Below are 26,919 nucleotides of genomic sequence, written 5' to 3' on the forward strand. Positions count from 1 at the left end.
ATTGGCCGCCACATTATCACAGTCACACTATAAATCACTGATCACTAGTATAGTGTTTCTCTGGACCAGTGTCCTGGTCACGGTCAGAACTATACTAGTGTCCTTGATAGTATCCACTAATCCAGCGTATAAAATTCAAAGTACTAACCACAGCTTACAAAGCCATCCACAACACTGCCCCTAGCTACATCACCAACCTCATCCACAGATACCGCCCAAATCGCCCACTCTGCTCCTCCCTCATGGCTCCCTCATCACCTCCTCCCACGCTCGCCTCCAGGACTTCTCCAGAGCCTCTCCCATCCTCTGGAACTCCCTACCACAGCATGTCTGATCAGCCCCCACCCTGTCTGCCTTTAGGTGATCTTTGAAAACTCACTTCTTCAGGGAATCCTACCCCACCTCCACCTAAGAACTATACTTGAATCACCTCCACCAGATCATCCCCCGCAGCTATCGCCTTTTGTACCACCTCCCCCTTCCTTTAGATTGTAAGCTCCATGCGCAGGGCCCTCCTATTCCTTCTGTACTGAAATGTATTGTAATTGTACCGTCCCCCTTATATTGTAAAGCGCTGCGCAAACTGTTGGTGCCATATAAATCCTGTATAATAATAGAATGGTGTCCCCATAAATGCAGTGTTAGCAGGATCAGCCCTGATCACTGCCAGCACTTGCATTTAGTCCCCCCAACAAATGCAATGTCGGTATAATTTTTCAGATCACTGCCATCTCTGATACATTGTCTGCAAAACCACAGTGATAGCAACATCTGAGCCTGATCTCTCCTACCACTAGCAGATCATTTTATTTCTAGCACACAAGCAGTCCCTGATTGCTAGCCAGGAGCTCTTTTTCCCATAGTCACCACTAAGTACCTGTAAATTTAGTGTCCAAAAAAAGGTTCCCTAGGGAGGCGTACAGGATTCCCAGCATGACAGATGAGAGTGAAGGGGAAGCCTCACTATCAGAATCAGGCTCAGGTTATGAACCTGTAGAGAGCAGTGCCACCCCAGCAGGTAGGTCTGATGATGGTGAAGAGGTCCCTGCTAAGATCAGGCACACCCAACCCCATTCCCAGGTTGCTGAGGTGCTAGAAATGCAGGATTATTCTCATATGCAGCACAGTGACAGTACTAACACTGCACTACCTTTTGGTGGATTGACAAGCACCAGTGGCCTAGTACTTCCTAGCCTTTTATACATCAGCACTGCAGTATTTCATGGTGAAGTGGCGAGTCCCAAGTGCAGTACAAGCTGGTGAGGTGGCTAGAATTCATAGCATTATGCAACTGCATCCACCAAAAATGTAAGCACAGGCCTGTAGAGCCCATAGTGTCCTCCCAGAGGTGCCTGCAAACCCTGAATGGCATCCCCCAGATTCAGCATCACCCATCATCCCCCCATCCACAGCCCAGGGTTCAGGTGGAAACAGCGAACTTAACAGCGCCCCTTGATTTTTTTAACTGTTTTTCACTGAAGACCTCTAAAATTTGATTGTGAACAAAAGCAATATTTATGCCCAACAATACATCTCTGCCAACTCATATTCAAAGTGTGCCAGGCTATTTGAGTTCGGACCTGTCACGGTTTCTGAATTTAAAGCTTTTTTGGGCCTAACCCTTAACATGGCCCTTACAAAGAATGAATTGTGCTCATTGGTCCACAGACCCGATTCATCATATGTCTGTGTTCTCTGCTGCAATGGCCAGGAGAAGATATGAGATATTAATGCATTTCTTGTATTTCATTGTTAATACACTCAGCTGTCCTCGGGGTGATCCTGACTATGATCAACTCCACAAAATTCAGCCGCTCATAAACTACTTCTCTGAGAATATTGCAGATGTGTATACACCACAACAAAACATCTGCATAGATGAGTCCCTTGTACATTTTACTGGCAGGCTTGTAATCAAGCAATATCTCCCCAGCAAGTGTGCCAGATCTGGGGTCAAAATGTACAAGTTCTGTAAGAGAGCCACAGGATATACATACCAATTTAGAGTTTATGAGGGAAAAGATAGTCAAGTGGAGCCCCCGATGTCCAGACTACATGGAGAGCAGTGGTAAGATAGTGTGGGACTTGTCACCCTTGTTGAATATGGGGTATAATTTGTACGTGGACAACCTCTATGTGAGCGTGCCACCTTTTACACATTTGTTCCTTCAAGAAATTGGCTGCTATGGTACCATGCGAACTAATCACAAGGGCTTCCTCCAATGACTTGTTAACACCCCACTTAGAGAGGGGGAAAAATCCTGCTTGTGGAATGAACTACTTGCAGTAACATGGAAGGACAAATGTGATGTATTCATCCTGTCTTCCATTCACCTAGACACAACAGTGCAAATTTACATGGCCTCTGGTGTTGTTAAAGGCCTGTGTATGTCAGTGTCAGAATACACAGATCAATGCTGTAGCTGATTGGTGTTCAAAGCAAACAACAGTTAACAGTAACACACAGTAACATAACATTAACTAAAAAAGAAAAAATATTTTTGCACTTTTTTTTTTAACGTTTTTGTAACATAACTTTTCAGAACAATAACCTTTCCAGCCTTTGATTTTTGTGTCTCTCAAAATGTGATAGACAGTTTCCTGACTACCTAACATCTTTAGAGACCCATCCTGTACTGACTTGTGTGGACCCCTATACTGTGCCATGCTTTACCCTGGAGTTTCTGCCCTTATTCCATGTTTATAACAGACACAACATCATTTTTGGAGTGACTTTTGTGTTGGGAAGGTGGGAGGACAACAGAAAAATGTCTCTCATGCAGTCGGCTAACTGCATCTGGATTTGGGCTGTGAGCCACAGCACCTTCTAGATACAGAAGGGCCATGATGATCTCTTCCTGATATTTAGGAAGGATCCAGTTCTTCCAGTAGCTTTATAAATAACAAAAGCTTTGTATAGAACCAATTCACATAAATATATTGACACTTTTTTGTACCAATGTCAAGCTCTGCGGATGTCTAAAAATGGCTTCATCATTTGGTTGTTGAAGTCTACACCACCCACGTTTTTTGAAAATGGAGAAATAAATGTATTTTTTATTTTCATCTTTCATTTTTCAAAACCTTGTGACAACAAAATTAGATGTGCAAAATACTCACCATGCCACTGATCAAATACCTTGGAGTGTCTACTTTCCAAAAAAAAAAAAGGGGGTCATTTGGGGTGTTTGTACTATCCAGGTATTTTAGAGTCTCCAAAACTGTGATAGGTATTCAGGAAATCCAATGCATAATTAATGCCCCTTGAAAGCCTGAAGGTGCTGATTGGATTTTGGGCCCTGTACGTGGATAGGCTGTAGCTGTTTTGGGGTGTAATTCCACATATACCCATGGCATGTGTGAGAAATATCTCATTAAAATGACAATTTTGTGTAAAGAAAAAATAAAATTTTTGTCATATCCCAAATACTTGTGGCAAAAATAAAATCTTCCATGGATTCAACATGCCTCCCAGCAAATACCTCAGACTGTCTACTTTCCAAAAAGGAGGTCATTTAGAAACATTGAAAAGTGAAGGCAGAAAAAGCTGTGCGGTCCACCGAGTTCTTTTGGGGGGAGGTGGGTGGGGGTTTGTTTGGTAACGTTTTGTCTGAGTATAGAGCATGTTTGAAGCTATTTACTGCTGACTGGCTCACTACCTCTGCTGGAAGTTTACTCCAAGCATCATCTACTCTTGTGTGTACTGTCCTGGCATTTTAGCACCTCAAGAAATGTGATAGGCAGCAGGAAAGTCAGAGCTGCTTAAAAGCTGTGTAGATTCTAGTATATATCCCGTAGTTTGTAGACTCTATAACTTTCACACACAACAATTAATATACACTTCCTGGGGATTGTTTTCCAAAGACATGTAGTGGAATACATTTTGGCCTAAATTTGTGAAGAAATGTGATTTGATCAGATATGTTTAATAACAGAAATTAGAAAATATTGTTTTTTTTTTAATTTTGGTCTTTTTCATTTATATGTAGCACTACCCCCTCAAGAGTCGCTGAGTATTTTGGGTTCCCTGTTCACTTCTGAGCCCTGGCTGGTGTACAACCCCTGCTGACACCATTGTAATACCTTGGTCAGGTGTTCCCCCTGGCTATAACACACAATAATCACATAGCATTGAATGAATAGTAAATCAGTCTGTATTAGAGTCAGATGAGCAGCAATATACACACGAATAATCGATGACTGATGTGAGAAACTATGAACCGTTCAGGAGAAATAAACAACATATTACAGCACAATACCACGTTTATTAGACCAAATTGTCCTCCAGGACTCAGAGTTTAATTGTTTCTCTCCTACCCAGAGAACTTTCCCCAAACAGGCAGAAAAGGGGAGATTAGGAATGTTAGGCTCGCTCCCTTGTGGGCTCCCAGTAAACAGAGCCAGTGCTTAACTCTCTGAGGGTTTGGACAAGCAGAAAGTCCCATATAAACCCCATCACCCAATGCAGGAAAGACTCTTCTGCTGGCTTTGGTGGAGCTCTTTACATTGGTGTACAGTGGAGGGGTCATCCCTTTTCTTCATGAGAAAATGTCCCTTCCCTGGTGATGAGGACACAGCAAGCAGAGTTCCCCTTCAATAAAGGCAGCAATCTAGGAGTTTACTTGGGTCTGGTGGTTACTCAATCTGAGGAGGGTGAGAGCAGACTTCAGCAGAAGTATGTCCCTTTAGTGTGAGACTTGGCTGGTGGAACTTTGTGTAGAACAGGCCGGAGGTAATATGATTTTACTTTTTTCCAGTTCCTGCCAATCAGGCCACAGAATCTATTAGGGCTGATATACTGTGTGTGATACTTCAATGGGCTTCTGGTGTAGATAGGCCGCCGCACTGATTGGGCTACAGAGACTGTGTCTCTATGTGGCAGTCTGCATTGTAAGAATCCTGGACTTAAGTAACCGGCAACAACAACTATGGAACCTGTATCATATGGTGGTGTGGTGTGGGTTAGGAACTCTCTCACCAGTCCTTTGAGGTAGTGGTGTGAAATGATGTCCTTGTTGCTGGAGGGGCCCCTTTTCTGTCTGTCTTCCCATGGAGATAGCGGTGCCAATGGCGATGCCGAAGGCAATGACACCTACATGCAGGATCGACTATCTTGCCTCTCAGTACAATCAACAATCTGGAAATTCCCTTCTCCGTCCTCCAATTCAGTCTGATCCAGCCTGACACCTCCTGGATCAGCACTGTTCTCACACGCACCCTGCCTCTCTTCTCCTCTCCTCCCCTTTTATATGCTCCAGCCACTTTACTCACTTACTTGGGATCTGTAGTTCTCTGTCAGCAGAACTGAATGAAGAAATCCTGCTTGCAGCATACAAGTCCCAGCATTCTCAGCGTTGCTGTACAATTTCCTGTGTCATCTGAACTGCAGAGCACAGCCATCTTGTGACCATTTAACAATCTGCAATTAGTAACAATGCAGTGCATTACATACATATAAAAAACCCAGTAGTGATCAAATACCACCAAAAGAAAGCTTCATTTGTTTGAAAAAATGATATAAATTGTATTTGGGTTCAGTGTTGCATGACCGAGCAAATTCCAGGTAAAGTAGTGCAGTGCTGAACAGCAAAAATTGGCCAGGTCATGAAGGGGTAATACCTTCTGGAGGTCAAGTGGTTAAACTGTGTGTTAGATTCTTTATTGGTAGAGTGGTAAGGATGTGGAACTCCCTTCCACAGTTGGTGTGTCAGCGGGGAGTGTAGATACATTCACAAACCTTTTAGATGTGTTTCTTAGAGAACACAATGTAAAGGGATATGGAAAAGGATGGTGCTATAGACACGCAGATACACGCACTGCGGCTGAACTGGATGGACGGGTGTCTTTAGTCAACCTTACCGACTATGTAACCATTTATCATTCCTTGTCTGCAGATCTAAACTCATCAAAACCAGTTCAGAGACAAAACAAACCCAACAGAGAAAAGGGGATTTCTGATCCAGCAGACCAAGAGAGTTCTGGGGTCTAAACACTAAGCAATCTAATCTAAACGTGTCCTCGTGGGGGGCGGTAGTTTCTAAGGTATAACTAAAGGTAAAACGTTTTTTAGTTTTGGGTGGAGTAGAGAGGAATTAGAGCATCTGTCAGTTTTTATAGCAGTTTGTGCCTCCATTTGTCCCGGTGACCACTGTAACCAAGAGTGAAAGAGAGTCCCAAATTTTGGGTTGACATCAGAACACTAATAGAGGGTAAATCGTCCAATGGGGAAACTAGTTCTGGAGACAACGCAGAATTCCCTCACTTTGGGGGGATTTCCTCTCACTTCTTTTCTTGACTTGGGGAAAAGAAGTGAAGGGAAATCTCCCCAATGTGACACAGATGGCAAAAACACCTGATGGATGATATAACCCTCCCTTACTCCTAATGAAACAAGTGGTTTGTCTTTAGTTACACTTTAAATGTCCAGCAACCCTCCTATTCCCCCCTCACATCCACATCCTATTATTGTGTGACCAATACCATCCAAATCATTCTTACTTTCATTTCCCAAAGTTATCCGTCTACAAGGAGACCTGTATAGATCACATGATGGCACCAATGAGGATGGAGGAGGACCGGAGTCACATGACTGAGAAGATACTAAACCTCACCCTGGAGATCATCTACCTGCTGACTGGAGAGGTGAGGAGGATTCTGGGAGGTCACATGACATCACTCTTATCTCTATTAATAAAACACAGACCTGACCGGAGAGGTGAGGAGGATTCTGGGAGGTCACATGACATCACTCTTATCTCTATTAATAAAACACAGACCTGACCGGAGAGGTGAGGAGGATTCTGGGAGTCTAACATGATATTCCTATTGGTTCCTCAATACAGAGATTTCCTCTTCTGAAGTCAGGTGATCATATGACCATCACAGTGCCTCCATGTGACTCCCTAAACCCTGAGAGACACAACATGCAGAAGATTCTAGAGGTCACCAAGAAGATGATGGAGCTGCTGACAGGAGAGGTGAGCGGTGCCGGGAATTCTGGGACATTCTCCAGTAACAGACAAGGGATGTGTCTGGATGGTGACTGTATCATTGTGTGTGTCAGGTTCCTATAAGGTGTCAGGGTGTCACTGTCTATTTCTCCATGGAGGAGTGGGAGTATTTAGAAGGACACAAGGATCTCTACAAGGACGTCATGATGGACAATCAGCCGCCCCTCACATCACCGGGTAAGAGGAGACTTTATTGTAAAGGAGAGAGCAGTACGGAGGATCCACCTAGATCCCCCATCATCTGATAAACACATAGAAACAATGGATTCAGTCAGTGTGTGTGTTTCCTACAGATGGATCCAGTCATGGGAACCCACCAGAGAAATGTCCCCGTCCTCTGTATTCCCGGGATTCCACACAGGAAGGTCACACCATCCCTCACCATCATCAGGTAGATGGATCCAGTCATGGGAACCCACCAGAGAGATGTCCCCATCCTCTGTATTCCCGGGATTCCACACAGGAAGGTCACACCATCCCTCACCATCATCAGGTAGATGATGACAATTATTGGTAGTTGTGATTTATACACAGCATGTTTGTTACAATGAATGTTTTATTATATCTTTCAGAGTGGAATCCTCGGGGATGATAATATTGATGTTAAAGAAGAGTATAAAGAGGAGGATGAGGAGTATGGAGTGATGGAGGAGTTTTCAGAAGGACACAAGGATATGATGGAGCCACCTAATACCAGGAACCCACCAGAGAGATGTCCCCGTCCTCTGTATTCCCAGGATTCCACACAGGAAGGTCACACCATCCCTCACTATTACAAGGTTGGTGGGATGGAGAATCTAGAACATGGACTTGTGGAGGCAATGTGTGGATTTTTAATGTGATGTCAAAATATTAAATCTTATATTTTACAGATGATATTTTCTCTCATTTCCTTGATTTAGAGTGGAGATCCAATCGATATAGAATTTGAGGTGAAAGCAGAAGAAGAAGAGGCGTATGTGAGGGATGATCAGCAGTCTATGGAGGAGGATGGAATAACGGGGACATTTATAGAGGAGGACACTCCTACAGAGATCAGCACAGGTGGGTCATGAACACTAAATCCATTCCTCCACCCATACTGCTCACTGATTGGTCCAGAGTAGGGCGGGGACTGGGTGATATCAGCCTGTAATCCCCTGGTCACTTTCCTGAGCTGTTTTCCCCGTCCTGTATTCCTGGATTTCTCTCGGATAATCTTCCTTCTCTGTGCTGCAGACACAATTTATGTATCTAGACTGGATTTATGGAGGTTCTGGGGTTCAGCTGGCAGCATTATGTGACCTAGGCTCCTGGGGTGTGTGCTTTGGGTCTTCTGCCCCATGCTCGGGTCTAGTAAGATCTCTGACAGAACAATTCTCCCAGGGTACTTGCTCTGTTGTCTGCTGGCTGTGCCGGGTGGAGGGATATGTCTGTATAGTCTCAGACCCAAGTCACTGAGTGCAGTCTCAGGAGATGGGAGGCAGCGGTGTGGGATCTCTGCAACTTGTCTACAGTAAACATTTAAGTTTCCACTGATTACTGAATACCAATATTATGAGTCCTGACCCTTACACTGTATACTCTATGGTGTACATTACATCAGTCTAATACCATACTGTACTGAGTCCTAACTTTTGTATCCTATATAATAAGTTGTACATTACATAGTCCTTACTTCTTTTGCACTCCTTTTCTCCCAGCTGGACATTTTATATCGGATGATGTGATTGGAGCACAGACTTTTACATGGTGATAATAATGTGATAACATCCTCCAACTTTGGACCGTTAAACAGAAAGTGATAATGAGGGAGGAGTCAATACCCCAATGATGGTGGTCTTCAGGATCAGTCCAGTCTTCATCTTGGTTGTTCTCCCCCCATCCTCACTCTCTGACCTCTGGTGGGGCTCAGCCCCGCTGTTTTTCATGACTAAATCATGGACTAAATAAGGAAGTGCAGTACTTCTTGTGTTGGGAAGATGGCGATGAGTGATAGAGGGGGTGGGGACCCTCGTCCTATAATCCCCTCATCACTGTCCCTCCTATAAAAGACAGTTCTGGTTGTTTCCTCACTCTCTGACTAAGGTCCATGAATAAAGAAATGACCTGGTAGGAGATAAGAGGAGCCATTTCCTAGTTCCCTTGAGGGTGGAATTGTAAGCTCCTCAGAGATCAAGCTGCCTGATGTGGGCGGAGTCCTGGTTTGGGGGAACCAATCAGCTCCTGTCTAGTAATCCTCTTTGTCTTTGTATTTTAGTCCATGGCCGGGAGATGAGGAAAACCTCCGAGGATTGTCTCACTTTGTCTCCAGACTGGAAAGTAGAAGATGAGGACATCACACAGTATAGTCCAGGAGAAAACCCGGCTCCCTCCAATGTCCGTCCAGCACCACACAGTGTAGCTGGACCATCGGATTCCTCGTATCCTGAGGAACCTCAGACTGTGCGGGACCGGGCTGTCATTCCAATAGAGAAAAGGTTCGTCTGTACTGAGTGCGGGAAATGTTTCCATTCTAAAACCAAACTTAATGTGCATAAAAGAACTCACACAGGGGAGAAGCCATATTCCTGTCCTGAGTGCGGGAAATGCTTTTCAAACAAATACAGTTTTTACAGCCATCAGAGATCTCACACTGGGGAGAAGCCATATTCCTGTACTGAGTGCGGGAAATGTTTTTCAGGGAAATCCAGCCTTTACAGGCATCAGAGATCTCACAGGGGGGAGAAACCATATACATGTTCTGAGTGTGGGAAATGTTTTTCAAACAAGTCCAGACTGTACACACATCAGAGATCTCACACAGGGGAGAAGCCGTATTCCTGTCCCGAGTGTGGGAAATGTTTTTCAGTGAAGTCCAATCTTTACAAACATCAGAGATCTCACTTGGGTGAGAAGCCGTATTCCTGTACTGAGTGTGGGAAATGTTTTTCAGAGAAGTCCAATCTTGACACACATCAGAGATCTCACACAGGGGAGAAGCCGTATTCCTGTCCCGAGTGTGGGAAATGTTTTTCAGTGAAGTCCAATCTTTACAAACATCAGAGATCTCACTTGGGTGAGAAGCCGTATTCCTGTACTGAGTGTGGGAAATGTTTTTCAGTGAAGTCCAGTCTTTACACACATCAGAGATCTCACACAGGGGAGAAGCCGTATTCCTGTCCTGAGTGCGGGAAATGTTTTTCAGTGAAGTCTTGTCTTTACTCACATCAGAGATCTCACACAGGGGCGAAGCCGTATTCTTGTCCAAAGTACAGGAAATGTTTTTCACAGACATCCCATGTTGACACACATCAGAGATCTCACACAGGGGGTGAAGACACTTTCCTGTCCTGAGTGAGGGAAATGTTCCTCACTGAAGTCCTGTCTTCCTGTACATCAGGGGTCCCACACAACCCTGGAGGTGTATTAGTGTCCTGAGTGCGGGAAATGTCTTCTAGATGAATGTTGCTGGACATCCCAGCTCTCATGTGGGGAAGAAGCACACCCTGATGTACACCTCAGATATACTCCATGGCTGATCTTCATCATGGAAGAAACAGTTCATAAGGAGATCAGAGGTCCCCAAAGACATGGATGAAGTGTGGGACCGGGTTGGCCATTGATGGCAGGAGAAGAATAAAAATTGAGTCCTGACCTGTGATTGGCTGAGTACATTTTGTGTTGGGAGATTTCACAAGCACTTGGGGTGTGATTTGTAAACAATGTATTGGACAGATGTGAGCGGTGCTGGTCCAGCTGTGATGAATATCGGTGGTATTGTATTCATTCAGTGATGACATTAAGTATCATAGGAATTCGTCATCTAGAAGCTGAAAGTCTTTATTTCTCAGGAATTATTTCTTGTCATTATAAATGATTTGAGCAGCTCAGCAAAGAGCCTAATAGCATTTGTTTGTGGCCCCCCCATTCCCAGAGACGGAACGTACACGGGCCATCACCGGGGGAATTGCTGGGCAAAGCTTTGATGAAGAGACCCCTAAATGTCAAGAGACTTTGATTGAAGGAGGGGAAGTATGTAGCAGCTGAATGAAGAGACCTCCTAGTAATGTCATTCCCAGGCAGCAGCTAGGGGGAGCTCTCATGTTTAGAGCAGGGTTGGGTCATTCATTCTCCCAGGAGGCCACAGGAGAATCTGGGACAGTTGTGGAGGACAAACTGAATTCTGCTGAATAGTCATTTTGGACCCGGGAAGGTCTGCAAGTATGTAAACATAGAAAATAAACACCTGGCACTGGGAATAATAGGCACCACTGCTCATGAGATTGGTCTCTTTCAGATGGGGTTTTCGGGCTGGTAAAAATGGACGGTTGAGCCACAGTTTTTTTGCCCTCGAACTGTAAAATAACAGCTGGATGGGACTATTAACAGGCCGTGTCTGCAGCATTATTAACTCGGGGTGCAGAGTCTGACAAGCAGCACCTTTTGTCAAGCTCCCCCTCTGGGCTCAAGAAGGTCATGCCACCACTATGTACAATGCACACAATTACAATGTGGTAGTGTGTCATTGTAGGGTGAAATTAGGTGGTGGGGGGTGGTAATAATATGTCCTCATTCCCTGTCAGATGTCCTCTGAAAAGCCCTGTGACTGGAAGGAGAGAGCCTGAGATGGGTACAGGGGGGATTTCTGGGGATCCTGGCCTGAAGTGAAGGACAGGTGAACATCTCCCGGGGTTTGCAGAGTGGAGGCGCTAACACGGGAAGGACTTGGCTGGGTAGCAGAGTGGTGGGAGAGCGTTGGGACGTCTCCTAGGCAATGTTCTGCCACCAGAACTGAGTCTCTCTTCTGCAGCCATCAGCTCCTCCGGCTCTCTCCTTCCAGTTCTTGCAGCTCTCCATATGGACATGTGTCAGCATGCCTCTCTGAGCCACTCAGCTTCCTCATTGAGGAGTTATGGGGACCATGGAGCCATGGAGGGCCGGATAGGGACAGCCAGAGGGCCAGATGTGGCCCCGGAACTGCAATCTGTCCAGGTCTGGGATACAGTGTTCCAAAAACAGGTGAAATGGTAGAAGTGAGCTCTGAGAGGAAGTAGCAGCTAGAACACGAAGGGGACACGCCAACCTCCCAACAAAGCAGATAAAGACGTCATAGTGCAGCGCTCAAAGTGTTCAATGACACACACAGAAGGAAGGAATCAATGGACCTCAATCCATCCAAACAGGTGAATGCAGAAAGAAAGTCACCTGAAAGGGCTTCAGGGTTGGATTTCTCTGTTCATAGAACAAATACTAGAATGTGCAGATATCAGCAAAAAGCAAATCGATATGAAGCCACAAATCCTAATGTGCGAGTGTACAATTCCATGTCCAATATTCACCTCTCCATCTTCTCCAAAGCATGTGCAGAAAAGTCCCCGGGTGTAAAGAAAACACGGCACTCCGGCCCCAGCAGTGTGAAACTCCTCCACCTTTTATGTTCTCACCAGACAGCCAAGATACAAAAACATCTAGAATGGATGATGCCACGTCTCCGTTTACACCCCTCAATGTTCCTCAATATTCCAGCCCCAGGACGCAATGGTCTCCTAAACATCTAGAATGGCTGATGCTGCGTCTGCGTTTACACTCCTCAGTGTTCCTCAATATTCCAGCCCCAGGACGTAATGGTCTACTAGACATCTAGAATGGCTGATGCTGCGTCTCCGTTTACACTCCTCAGTGTTCCTCAATATTCCAGCCCCAGGACGTAATGGTCTACTAGACATCTAGAATGGCTGATGCTGCGTCTCCGTTTACACTCCTCAGTGTTCCTCAATATTCCAGCCCCAGGACGCAATGGTCTCCTAAACATCTAGAATGGCTGATGCTGCATCTCTGCTTACACTCCTCAGTGTTCCTCAATATTCCAGCCCCAGGATGCAATGGTCTCCTAAACATCTAGAATGGCTGATGCGTCTACGTTTACACTCCTCAGTGTTCCTCAATATTCCAGCCCCAGGACGTAATGGTCTCCTAAACATATAGAATGGCTGATGCGTCTACGTTTACACTCCTCAGTGTTCCTCAATATTCCAGCCCCAGGACTCAATGGTCTCCTAAACATCTAGAATCGCTGATGCATTTCTGTTTACACTCCTCAGTGTTCCTCAATATTCCAGCCCCAGGACGCAATGGTCTCCTAAACATCTAGAATGGCTGATGCTGCATCTCTGCTTACACTCCTCAGTGTTCCTCAATATTCCAGCCCCAGGATGCAATGGTCTCCTAAACATCTAGAATGGCTGATGCGTCTACGTTTACACTCCTCAGTGTTCCTCAATATTCCAGCCCCAGGACGCAATGGTCTCCTAAACATATAGAATGGCTGATGCGTCTACGTTTACACTCCTCAGTGTTCCTCAATATTCCAGCCCCAGGACGCAATGGTCTCCTAAACATCTAGAATCGCTGATGCATTTCTGTTTACACTCCTCAGTGTTCCTCAATATTCCAGCCCCAGGACGCAATGGTCTCCTAAACATCTAGAATGGCTGATGCCGCATCTGCGTTTACACTCCTCAGTGTTCCTCAATATTCCAGCCCCAGGACACAATGGTCTCCTAAACATCTAGAATGGCTGATGCTGCATCTTTGTTTACACTCCTCAGTGTTCCTCAATATTCCAGCCCCAGGACACAATGGTCTCCTAAACATCTAGAATGGCTGATGCTGCATTTCTGTTTACACTCCTCAGTGTTTTTCAATATTCCAGCCCCAGGACACAATGGTCTCCTAAACATCTAGAATGGGTGATGCCACGTCTCCGTTTACACTCCTCAGTGTTCCTCGATATTCCAGCCCCAGGACACAATGGTCTACTAGACATCTAGAATGGCTGATGCTGCATCTCCGTTTACACTCCTCAGTGTTCCTCAATATTCCAGCCCCAGGACACAATGGTCTCCTAAACAACAAACCAACCAAACAGCCCAGAGATGATGTATATTGTGCAGTATGTTATTAATAGAAACACCACAGAGGGTCACACAGAGATGCATTTCTCAAATGGCAATTCTTAAAACTTCTGGGATTTACAGCATTTTAACAATAGGATTTGGGGCAGAATATTTCTTTAGCACCTCAATACCGGGCACTATCACCCCCTTCCTGCCCAGAACCATTTTCAGATTTCAGCGCTCTCACACTTTGGAAATTACTCAGTCATGCAACACTGTACCTACATGACATTTTTGTCCTTTTTTCAGAAGTATAGAGCTTTCTTTTGGTGGTGTTTAATCAGCACTGGGTTATTTTTTATTTTTTGCGCTATACATTAAAAAAAGACCAAAAAGTTTGAAAAAAAATGCATTTTCTTTGTTTCTGTTCTAAAATGTTGGAAATAAGTCATTGTTCTTCATACATTTTCTTTGGTAGAATAACCCAAATCAGTGTATATTATTTGTTCTGTGTGAAAGTTTTAGAGTCTACAAGCCATGGTACCAATCAATGGAAATTCATCACATCTGATGTACTGATGGAAGATCTCATTTCTTGAGACATTTACACCCCGGTCACATCGGATGCAACTTGATATGCAATTTGCATGACATGTGACTTGCAAATCATATGCCAAGTCGCACCATATTGTACGCAATTACAGCGGTCATATCAGTGCGGTTCCAACTTGGTCATAGCCGCACCGATTTCTAAAGTAGTACATGCACTACTTTTGGTGCGATTTGCATCTGTGTCAGATGTCTTGCAAATCGCACTGAAATCGGTATGTCCCCCAACCTTGAAATCATGCGACTTCACTGTAAGTCGTACGATTTCAAAGTCGGGCTTGATGAGACCAGGGTATAACAAGCCAGGACAGTACAAATACCCCCCAAATTATCCCTTTTAGGAAAGTAGACATTCCAAGATATTTTGTACGAGGCATGGTGAAGTTTTTGAAGCTGTAATCTTTTCCCACAATTACTTGGGAAATTAAAGTAAATAAAATGTGTTTTTTTCCACAAAATTGTCATATTAAAAGATTTTTTTTCACATGGCATTTGCATACTTGGAACTACACCCCAAAACACATCCTGTTACTCCTCCTGAGTATGGGGATACCACATGTGTAAGACTTTTCCACAGCCTGGCCACATACAGAGGCCCAACATCCAAGGAGTACCATCATGTTTTCTAGGAGTATAAATTACACCTTTAATTTCCTGACTACCTATAACACTTTTGAAGGCCCTGAAGCACCAGGACAAGGAAACACCTACAAAATTACCACATTTTGAGAAGCAAACACCCCAACTTATATTCTATGAGGCATAATGAGTCTTTTGAACATGTAATTTTTTTTCACAAGTTTTTGGAAAATGTGGAAATAAATGAAAACTTTTTTTTACACAATGTTGTTCATTTATAAGATATTTGTAACACATAACATGTACATACCAAGAATTACACCCCCCAAAAATTCTGCTACTCCTCTTGAGTATGGGGATACCACATGTGTAAGACTTCCACAGCCTGGCCACATACAGAGGCTCAACATCCAAGGAGCACCATTAGGTGTTATTGGGGAATAAATTACAAATCTAATTTCCTGACTACCTTTTACATGTTGAAGGCCCTGAATTGAGGGTGTAAACACCCTCAAAATGACCACATTTTGGAAAGCAAACACCCACCTGTGTTTTTAGTAATGCAGTTGTCAGCAGAGGATGAGTGGGACTGGTGTCTTGCATGGTCAGTACAAAGGATTGGTCAAGGCAGGAACATAGTCCATATAGTACAGGCAGCAGACTGACATGCAGGAAGCAGGCAGGAACATGGTCCATAAACAGTGCAGGGTCCAGGCAGTAGGTAGAGGCATGTTTGGCCAGGGTCAGATAGCAGCAAGTAGAAGCATCAGGTTTAGGCACTAATCAGGTAAGACCTGGACACAGGAGTAGAGGCTTCCTCCCACACAAATCTCTTTGAAGCCTCTAGTCTCCAGACACTGATCTGGGAATTACAAACCCTGGAGAAAACCAAATATGTAATTTTCTCCATTTGGAAAAACTACTCTGGAACCCCTCACATAGGTGAGACCCTCCTTTTATCTTAAATACCACTAATACAGTGGCAGGGCAAAAGATCAGTTCAGGCGGCAGGCAAAAAGCATGTTCAATTACCATGCTGAGGTCAGTTCATGTGGAAAGACAACAGAAATGTGGTTGATAGTTCAGTGGGCAGGCAAAGGCATCATCAATAAACAGTCCAGGGTCAGTTCAGTGGGCAGGCAAAGGCATCGTGAATAAACAGTTCAGGGTCAGTTCAGTGGGCAGACAGAGGCATCGTCAATAAACAGGCCAGGGTCAGTTCAGTGGGCAGGCAGAGGCATCGTCAATAAACAGGCCAGGGTCAGTTCAGTGGACAGGCAGAGGCATTGTCAAACAGTCCAGGTCAGTTCAGTGGGCAGGCAGAGGCATCATCAATAAACAGTCCAGGTCAGTTCAGTGGGCAGGCAGAGGAATCGTCAATAAACAGTCCAGGGTGAGTTCAGTGGGCAGGCAGAGGCATCATCAATAAACAGTCCAGGCTCAGTTCAGTGGGTAGGCAGAGGCTTTGTCAATGAACAGGCCAGGGTCAATTCAGTGGACAGGCAGAGGCATTGTCAAACAGTCCAGGTCAGTTCAGTGGGCAGGCAGAGGCATCATCAATAAACAGTCCAGGTAAGTTCAGTGGGCAGGCAGAGGAATCGTCAATAAACAGTCCAGGGTGAGTTCAGTGGGCAGGCAGAGGCATCATGAATAAACAGTCCAGGGTCAGTTCAGTGGGCAGGCAGAGGCATCGTCGATAAACAGTCCAGGGTCAGTTCAGTGGGCAGGCAGAGGCATTGTCAATAAACAGTCCAGGGTCAGTTCAGTGGGCAGGCAGAGGCATCATCAATAAACAGTCCAGGTCAGTTCAATGGGCAGGCAGAGGCATTGTCAATAAACAGTCCAGGGTCAGTTCAGTGGGCAGGCAGAGGCATTGTCAATAAACAGTCCAGGTCAGTTCAGTGGGCAGGGAGAGGCATTGTCGATAAACAGGCCAGGGTCAGTTCAGTGTGCAGGCAGAGGCATCGTCAATAAACAGTCCAGGGTCAGTTCAGTGGGCAGGCAGAGGCATCGTCAATGAACAGTCCAGGGTCAGTTCAGTGGGTAGGCAGAGACATGGTAATACAGGGAAATCACAGACAGCAGACACTGTAACAATATCTTCCCTTCTATGTCACTAATAGTGTAGAGATGTATGATGGATCGGGAAGTTCTCTCCAATACAGAGGCCTGGCTGGGGGGGACATTGGGGACAGTAGTATGGGGTGTCATGGTGAATTCTGTTACTGGAACATACAGGGCATTTTCTTTGGGGTTGGTGTCCTGTTTGGGTCGGAGGAAGGATATTGGGGAAATGTCTTTCATGAAGTCTGGTCCCTGAATAGGAGTGACCTTGTTCCGGGACATGGCTATCTGGATAGAGAAGGGTTGTAACAATGTCCTCTTGGTATCTCAGGTAGGATAGGGATGGTTGTGTGCACTTACAGAAGATGACAGAAGAATTGTACGGGGATAACTGAAACAAGTAGATGACAACCATTTTATACCAATAGACTGATCTCCTCGGGGTGAAGTAGGGCTGTAACATTTGGTCATTCATATCCCCCCATGAACTGGTTCTAGTCATGTATGCACTTGGGGTTTTTGGACAGGACCTTGTCTTGTATGCAGTTCCACCGAGGTGTCCTCATGGATTAGGAAAGGATATAGACACCCCTTTTCTCTCTCCACTTTAGGTCTAGTATCTCTTCAGTTCACAAACTGGCTGACTCTCCCCTTTTGGGTTTTGTGGTGACCAATCTTTGTGGGAAGCCCTTGTGGATGGTGTGTGCCGTCCCACAGATCACAGTTTACTTGAGATAGAGATGGTGGAATAGTGGGAGACTTGTGTGAATTATCTACATACAGATGGTGACCCTTCTCGAATAGGTTCTATAAGTTGCCAACAACAATTCTGCCACTAGGCCCCATATAGTTAGGGCATCCAGGGGGGGTCTAGCTGGCTCTCCTTTCCCTCATATATTTTGTTATTAACATTTTTTATTGGTTTTCACATATATATACATATATATATACAAGCAGTAAATTGAAAAAGGAACACAGGAAAAAGAGGAGCACATCGATGGTGAAATCTACATGGTTACAAACAAAATGTCACATAGCATCAGTGTTGAGGCCATCAGAACTGTACGTTTTGAGAAAGGTGGGAGGAGGTGAAATTATCCCATGGGTGCCACACTGCCTCGAACACAGCAATCGAACAGGCGTGTAGAGCAGTCAGATATTCCATCTGTCTCACATCAGCAATAATTTTAAACAGAGTTCGCATCGAAGGAGGTAAAGAGGATAGTCAACACATAGGAATGCTTCTTCTAGCCGCTGTCAGAATATGTGTGGTGAGTTTCCTGGCCCTCCTGGGAAGACCTGGGAATGGCAGGCTCAATAAAAAGTATAGGGGCTCAAAGGGGAGAGAGGTATGCAATAGCAATTGTAAAAAGAACAAAACCTCTTCCCAAAAGGGAACGATGGATCCAAAAGTCCAAAAAATGTGGAAGAGAGAGCCAAGGTATTTCCCGCAATGCCAGCAGGCAGAAGAAGCACTCGGGTTAAAGGCATGAATTACATCGGGAGTTTTGTACCACAGCATCATCATTTTTTATGCATTTTCCTTATAAACCACAGACAGAAGATTTAGATGTGTTTTCCCAAAATTTCTTCCACTGCGTCAGATCGATGTCACATTGTAAAAACTGGGACCACTTGCACATGTAATGGTGAGTGTCATTAGAGAGGGGGGAGGCATCCATAAGAAGTTTATATGTATTAGAAATCATGCCCCTTTGATGTGGACCCTGTATGCACAGACGCTCAAAGAGAGTGGGTTTCCCAAGAGTCAATGTGGGGGACATGGTAGAGAAAAAGTGGCGTATCTGGAGATAGATACAGTGGGGATCGAAAGTTTGGGCACCCAAGCTAAAAATTTGTATTAATGTGCATAAAGAAGCCAAGGAAAGATGGAAAAATCTCCAAAAGGCATCAAATTACAGATTAGACATTCTTATAATATGTCAACAAAAGTTAGATTTTATTTCCATCATTTACACTTTCAAAATAACAGAAAACAAAAAAATGGCGTCTGCAAAAGTTTGGGCACCCTGCAGAATTTATAGCTTGCACTGCCCCCTTTGCCAAGCTGAGACCTGCCAGTGTCATGGATTGTTCTCAATCATCGTCTGGAAAGACCAGGTTATGTCAATCTCAAAGGTTTTAAATGCCCAGACTCATCTGACCTTGCCCCAACAATCAGCACCATGGGTTCTTCTAAGCAGTTGTCTAGAAAACTGAAACTGAAAATAGTTGACGCTCACAAAGCTGGAGAAGGCTATAAGAAGATAGCAAAGCGTTTTCAGATGTCAATATCCTCTGTTTGGAATGTAATTAAGAAATGCCAGTCATCAGGAACAGTGGAAGTTAAAGCAAGATCTGGAAGACCAAGAAAAATATCAGACAGAACAGCTCGCAGGATTGTGAGAAAAACAATTCAAAACCCACGTTTGACTGCACGATCCCTCCAGAAAGATCTGGCAGACACTGGAGTTGTGGTACACTATTCCACTATAAAGAGATACTTGTACAAATATGGTCTTCATGGAAGAGTCATCAGAAGAAAACCTCTTCTACATCCTCACCACAAAAATCATTGTTTGAACTTTGCAAATGAACATATAGACAAGCCTGATGCATTTTGGAAACAAGTTCTGTGGACCGATTGAGGTTAAAATTGAACTTTTTGGCCGGAATGAGCAAAGGTACGTTTGGAGAAGAAGGGGCACAGAATTTAATGAAAAGAACCTCTGTCCAACTGATAAGCATGGGGTTGGATCAATCATGCTTTGGGGTTGTGTTGCAGCCAGTGGCACAGGGAACATCTCACGAGTAGAAGGAAAAATGGATTCAATAAAATTTCAGCAAATTTTGGATGGTAACTTGATGCCATCTGTGAAAAAGCTGAAGTTAAAGAGAGGATGGCTTCTACAAATGGATAATGATCCTAAACACACCTCTAGATCCACGGGGGATTACATCAAGAGGCGTAAACTGAAGGTTTTGCCATGGCCTTCACAATCTCCTGACCTCAACATAATTGAAAATCTATGGATAGACCTTAAAAGAGCAGTGCGTGACAGACAGCCCAGAAATCTCAAAGAACTGGAAGACTTTTGTAAGGAAGAATGGGCAAAGACACCTCAAACAAGAATTGAAAGACTCTTGGCTGGCTACAAAAAGCGTTTACAAGCTGTGATACTTGCCAAAGGGGGCAGTACAAGATATTAACTCTGCAGGGTGCCCAAACTTTTGCAGACGCATTTTTTTGTTTTCTGTTATTTTGAAAGTGTAAATGATGGAAATAAAATCTAACTTTTGTTGACATATTATAAGAATGTCTAATCTGTAATTTGATGCCTTTTGGAGATTTTTCCATCTTTCCTTGGCTTCTTTATGCACATTAATACAAATTTTTAGCTGGGGGTGCCCAAACTTTCGATCCCCACTGTATATAGATGTTGGGAAGGTAGATCCTTTTTCTGGAGGTATGCGAATGGTTGCAGTTTTCAAGTCACAGGGTGTACTAAGTGGCGTAATTGGAAGAGGTTAGCTGTGACCCAAGGGAGCACCCGGAACACGGTGTCAGGGAATGGGAAGATTGCCGCAGCGATCGAATCTGCACATGCGTAGAATCCTGACAAAACGTACAGGCAGGCAAGCACTAGGACCCAGGAGTGCCTGTCAGGAGTCGGGTGGACTATTTAAACCCGGCTCTTGCAATGCTCAAGTGCCGTATGGTCTTATCTGTGTTCCTGAGTTCCTGTGAGTAGATTGTTTGTTGCCGAACCTGCCTGACCCTGATTTGCTGTCCATCTCCTGCTCTGATCCCTGGCTTTGTCTGACCATTCTCCTGCTTAACCCTGTACGTTCTGACCTCCTGCTAACGAACCCGGCTTGTGACCTGTTTATCCCTCTGCCTGCTGATTTTGTACTACGCCGCCACCACTGTTACCGACCCGGCTTGCCTGACGCTGCTCCTGTTACCTCCTCACATCAGACTCTCACCTGCTATACACCTCCAACGGTGCTTCTACCACAGCTGGGTGAACCCAGGGGCCGCGACCTGGTCTCGGCCTGCTCCAAGTCCATCCCCACCATCAGGGGCCCTGGTGAACAAGCAGGTCGGAGCTTAGATTCCGCGCCTTGGGGGAATCCAGTCTGTGGAGAGCTAGAGGCTACCGCAGTGGGGTCCCTGACACACGGACAAACTGTCTGGAAGATTGGGGTTAAAGAGGATATTAGTCAGTGGGGAGCAATCTGATGTCAATGCAAACCTAGTCTTACATTTCTGCCAGATACTCATGGAGAATTGCATGGGGCCAAGGAAAGAACAACGGATAGGGGCAAGGTCCACCGCCGAGGTCGACCAGAGTTGAGAGCAAGGATGAGTCGGAGTCAATTGTAAAGACTCGATCTCAGTCCACAGGTTGGGAGGGTTATAGGTGGGCCACGATGTGAGGAAGCGGAGATGAGTAGCATAGTAATAGGTCACGATATCCGGTACCCCTAGGCCTCCCCTAGAGCGCAGAGAGAGTAGTACACTACGTGCAATTCTATGTCGCTTATTATGCCAAATGAAGTGTAGAAGGGATTTCTGGAGGGAATGTAGTTTAGACATAGGAACAGGAATGGGGAGAGTCACAAATAGATACAGAAGTTTGGGCAGTACAGTAATTTTTGTGACGTTGATGCGTCCCAGGAAGGATATGGGTAGGATATCCCAAAGTTTCAAGGAGCGAGAAATAGCTGTAAATAAGGGGAGGAAATTGGCGTCATATATAGAACCGTAGGAGGAAGTGAGACTAGTACCCAAATATTTTAGAGAATGAATGCACCATCGATAAGGGAAGGATTCCTTGAGAGACGAGAGAACAGCTGGTGGGATGTGAAGTGGGAGTGCTTCAGTTTTGGAAGTATTAACCTTGTAACCCGAGAGGGTCCCAAACTGAAGTAAAATTTTATGCAATACTGGAAGAGAGATTTTGGGATTCGAGAGTGTAAGGAGGATATCATCCACAAATAGGGATAGCTTGTACTCATGGCCATGAGATAATATCCCTTGTATGTCGGGGTGAGACCGGATTGCAATAGCCAAAGGTTCCAAGCAGAGGATAAACAATAGAGGGGAGAGAGGGCATCTCTGTCGTGTACCATTCAACATCTGGAAAGGAGGTGAGAGAAAAGAGGCTAGTCTGACCTGTGAGGAAGGATAAAAGTAAAGAGCTTTTAAAGCTGCCATGAAAGGGCAGTAGAAGCCAAACTTCTCCAAGACCATAAACATATAAGGCCAGCTGAGGCGGTGAAAAGCTTTTTGGGCATCTAAGCTCAATAAAATGGTGGGGGTAGAAGACCAGTTAACCAAGTCAACCAGATCAATGGATCTCCTGGTATTGTCCGCTGTATGTCTGGCAGGAGCAAAGCCTACTTGGTCTCTGTGTATGAGCTTGGAGATGAGCCTGGACAGCCTATTGGCTAGGATCTTAGTAAAAATCTTGTAATCAGAGTTTAGTAGAGCAATAGGACGGTAATTATCTAAAATAGAAGGGTCCTTGTCTGGTTTGGGAATTACAGAAATATATGCACGGGAGAAGTCAGGCTGGGGGGTAATACCCTTGAAAAAATCTTGCTAGAGAGAGAGAGGAGATGGGGAGCCAGGATACCAATGAAAGTCTGGTAGTAAGAGTAGGGAAGTCTATCTGGTCTCGGGGATTTGCATGAGGGGAGATGTTTGACTGTATCAAATAGTCCTTCAGATGAAATGTCAGGGTTAAGGGCCGAAATGTCAGAAGGCGATAGCTTCAGTAATAGTAGAGGATTGAAAAACCTATCAAAATAAGTCTCTGTGAGGGGGGGATGGAGAACTGGGGTCAAACAGTTGTATAGAGACTCGTAATATGAGCCAAAAAGGGAGACCATTACACGGGGGTCATAAGTAGGGTCCCCATTAGGCTGGATGAGATGGTCTGGCAATGTAGAGGGAGTTTGGGCTTTGAGTCTATTGACCAGCATACAGTGAGGTTTGTTGAAGAATTTGTAGAATTTCTGTTTGACCCAGAGAAGAGATTTTGTGGACTTATAGTCATCAAGAGCCTTTATTTGGTCATGAAGAGAGTTCACTTTACGAAGTCCAGAAATAGACGGTTTTGCGAGAAGGCTACGTTCACCCAAGGGTAACTGGTGGACTAGGGTAATCCTGGTACTCTCTGAGGATTTCTTCAAACGAGAACCCGTGGAGATACACAGACCTCAAAATACCGCCTTGTGGGCTTCCCATACAATCGAGGTGGATGGTAAAGAGCCTACATTGTGGTGGAAATACATGTCAAGTCCCTGTGAGAGCTCAGCACGATGTTCCATGGTTAAAAAGGTTTTATTGAGGCGCCAATGACATGTCTTTGGCATGACAGTAGGGAATAACAGGTTTAAGGTCAAGGAGACATGATCAGACCATGTGATAGGGTTGATGTCAGAGGAAACCAGAAGGGGGAGCAGAGGGGCTGAAATAAAAAAGTGATCTAGGCGTGAATAACTACGATGAGGGGTGGAGTAGAAGGTGAATTGTTTATGGAGGGGGTGCCGAATCTGCCAGGCATCAAAGAGACGATGTTCCCTGATCAATTTGCGAACGGATTTCGAGGAGGAACATCTTTGTGTGGTGAGAGGATTAAGTTAAAGTCACTCCCTATAATCATGTGTGGAGTAGAGAAGGAGCCTAATTTGACGAGTGTTTGTGTAAGAAACTGTAACTGACCTGAGTTCGGGGCATATAAATTCATCAAAATAAGTGGAGTGTCACCAAGCATACATTCTAAGATAATGAAGTGACCGTGGTAATTGACCCTGGAGGAAACGACCCAAAGAGAGCAATGTGTCCGAATCAGTATTGCCACTCCAGCCTTCCCAGATGGGTCAAAGGCCGAATAGGATTGGAAAAAAAACCTTGAGGCAAAATGAAAGGAGCCTGTTGATTTAAAATGGGTCTCCTGGACAAAATTAATGTCTGCTCCTGAAGATCGGAATTCCTTCAAAGCCGTCCACCATTTTTGAACGGAATTAAGGCCTTTGACATTATATGACAGAAGTTGTAAAGCCATCACAAAATGACAATAGATATAGTATGGAAGGAGGAGAGGAGATAAGGAGGAGGAGAGGGGGGAAGGGAGGGGAGAGGAAAGGAGGAGGGTGGGGATCAAGGACAACCCCGAAGTACCCACAGGAGAACACCCTAGAAGAGAATCAGGTAGGCTTATCGCTGGAACGAGGATGAGGATGTTGAGGAGTACGTGAAAGATGCTTCCGTCCCCCGCGAACTGGTGTCCAAATCTTGTTGGGGGTAACGGAGGGGCAAGATGGAGTAGGTGGTAATGAGGAGTCATCTTCTGATAGAGGAGGTAGTACCAATTGCTTCAGAAAGGAGTCTGCCTCTAAAAGGTCACGTAGGATAACTTGGGAACTATCTTTGGAGACAATCAGCTTGAAGGGAAAACCCCAGCGATAAGGAACACGGTGATGTTGAAGGTGTGTGGTGATTGGTTTCAGTGTCCGCCGTTTGGCCAGAGTAATCGGAGAAAGATCGCAAAAGAGCTGGAGCCTGTCCCCTTTAAACTCCAAGGAAGACTTGTTGCGTATGGAGGCTAACAAGGCTTCTTTGCTTTAAAAAAAATAAAAACGGACAATGACATCAAGAGGTCTGGTGCCGTCAGCAGATATAGGGCCTAGTGATCGGTGGGCTCTGTCCATGTGCCAATCTGCTTCTGGAACCATGGGTGCGGTTGTGGTGAAGAAGGATAAGAGATGTCGGCGAAGTTGGGAATCGGCAATAGATTCAGACATACTGCGAATACGGATGTTCTGCCGGCGTTCTCTGTTTTCCAAATCTTCCTGTTGGAGCTGAATTTGGGACATGGTGTGTTTCAGATACGCGTTATCTTCTTCTAGGACATGGACGTATTGCACCAATTCATCAAATTTATTCTCCAATTGATCATCACGTTCACCGATCTGGGCTATTTCTCCTCTAAGATCCAAAGCCAATTTGCCCACTTCGCCAGATATAGAGGAAGTAATGTTGCGTAAGAAAACTTTTTCCTCCAATGCAGATACCGTGAGAGAAGATGTTGTATGTGAAGTGGAAGGGACGGAGGGAGGATGGCTTGGTGAAGGGTGTTCTAATGCCCCCCCTACCAGTGTCAGGGGCTGGGGATCCTTCATCTGGGGGTTAAGAGACAATGGGGATGCTGGCTGCACAGTGTAAATTGAGGTTGCAGCACCTCTGGCTGCCACTGGGGGCCAGGAGCTCGTTCCTGGGGCCGCGGCCATAATTGAGGCCGGGGATTGCGGCCTATTAAGGAGTGGGGAGGACCACGGGGCACGGCTTCCAAGGCCCAATCTTCCCCATTATCTCTCCCCTTATTGTGCTGGGCCGGGTGCAGAGCTGGTGTGACTCATCCAGGGATGCCTGAAGGCAGACGCTGCGCCGTGGGTGAGTTGCTGTAGCCAGGGAAGCATGGAGCTTCAGAGGAACGCAACCTTCATCTTCCCTGGTCGCACATGTGCCCCTTCCCTCATATATTTTGAAGTTGTAGGTACATCCCGTGGCCCTGTCACATGCCTTGTAAAACTTTACCCCATATCTGTCCCGTCAGCTGGGGATGTACTGTTCAATGCCCAGCCTTCCTGTGAAGTGGACCAGGGACTCATCCACTCAAATATTTTTGTCGGGAGTAAACATTTCTGAAAACTTGCAAGAGAAAAAAATTGAGTGGCCAAATTTTGACCAGGTTGTCGTAATTAGGATGAATTCGAGGAGGGAACTGGGTATTATCGTGTAAAAACCTCATTATCATCTCATAGCGTGTTCTGGGCATACAAGAAGAATAGATGACATGGGATGTATGGACTGAGTGGACCAGTAGGCATGGACTTCATTTTTTTGTCAGTCCCATATTCAATGTAAGTGCAAGAAAAGCTTTAAATTCCTCCACAGTGACAGTTTTCCACACAAATGGATGGACATACGATAAATTGGGATTGTTGGCAATGTATTGGCTGGCATACAGATTGCACCGATCCACAATGTAATTCAGCAAATCATCATCAAAAAATAAATGAAAACAATAAATTGGGGTAACATTTTCCATTTCTATCTGAGGGTCCGGCTGCGCTGTAAAGGGGGGATTGCAGGTTCTGCCAATTAGCGGGCAGTCATGTGGGATTTAAAAGCAAGTCTTAGAGGCTAGTGTGGGCCCTATGTCATTGTGGATGGGACCCCCCGCTACTGGTACAAGGCCTATCACCTGGGAGGGCTGCACTGCTTGTGCTAGTCACTGCACCAGGATTTACAGCACTGCTGGTGGATGCCGGATCCTCCTCAGATCACCGGAATCTCTTTGTTGTGACTCTCCATCTCAAAATCCAATACTGACCCACTGCTTTCACCTGACTCCTACTCAGAATCTGGGTCTGGCAGTGACAGCTCCTTCTACTCTTGTCCCTCATACTCAGTATCTGGAACATCTCCCCAGTGGGGGATTTTTAAGACATGGGGTGTGGATGTTTATTACTGCACTGCTGATACTATGACAGATGTTGGAGCACTGCTGATACTATGACAGATGTTGGAGCACTGCTGATACTATGACAGATGTTGGTGCACTGCTGATACTATGACAGATGTTGGTGCTGCACTGCTGATACTATGACAGATGTTGGTGCTGCACTGCTGATACTATGACAGATGTTGGTGCACTGCTGATACTATGACAGATGTTGGTGCACTGCTGATACTATGACAGATGTTGGTGCACTGCTGATACTAT

The 26,919-nt window shown here is 45.1% G+C and overlaps 3 protein-coding genes across 3 annotated transcripts in view; 1 reads left to right on the forward strand and 2 right to left on the reverse strand.

Annotated features, from left to right (window-relative positions):
* Positions 1-26,919, reverse strand: part of LOC149460758 (uncharacterized) — a 111,467-nt gene that overhangs the window by 6,293 nt on the left and 78,255 nt on the right. The window lies entirely within an intron of this gene.
* The window catches only part of LOC149460759 (uncharacterized), a 333,674-nt gene that overhangs the window by 4,087 nt on the left and 302,668 nt on the right, over positions 1-26,919 (reverse strand). The window lies entirely within an intron of this gene.
* On the forward strand, positions 9,135-15,320 carry LOC149460760 (uncharacterized). Its single transcript, XM_089679290.1, has one exon. It carries the CDS (start codon positions 9,177-9,179, stop codon positions 10,323-10,325), a length of 1,149 nt encoding a protein of 382 aa, XP_089535416.1. The 5' UTR covers positions 9,135-9,176; the 3' UTR covers positions 10,326-15,320.

This window comes from Staurois parvus, unplaced genomic scaffold (assembly GCF_062004578.1).
Source record: "Staurois parvus isolate SC_StPar_1 unplaced genomic scaffold, SC_StPar_1.0 ptg000221l, whole genome shotgun sequence".
NCBI classification, from domain to species: Eukaryota; Metazoa; Chordata; class Amphibia; order Anura; family Ranidae; genus Staurois; species Staurois parvus.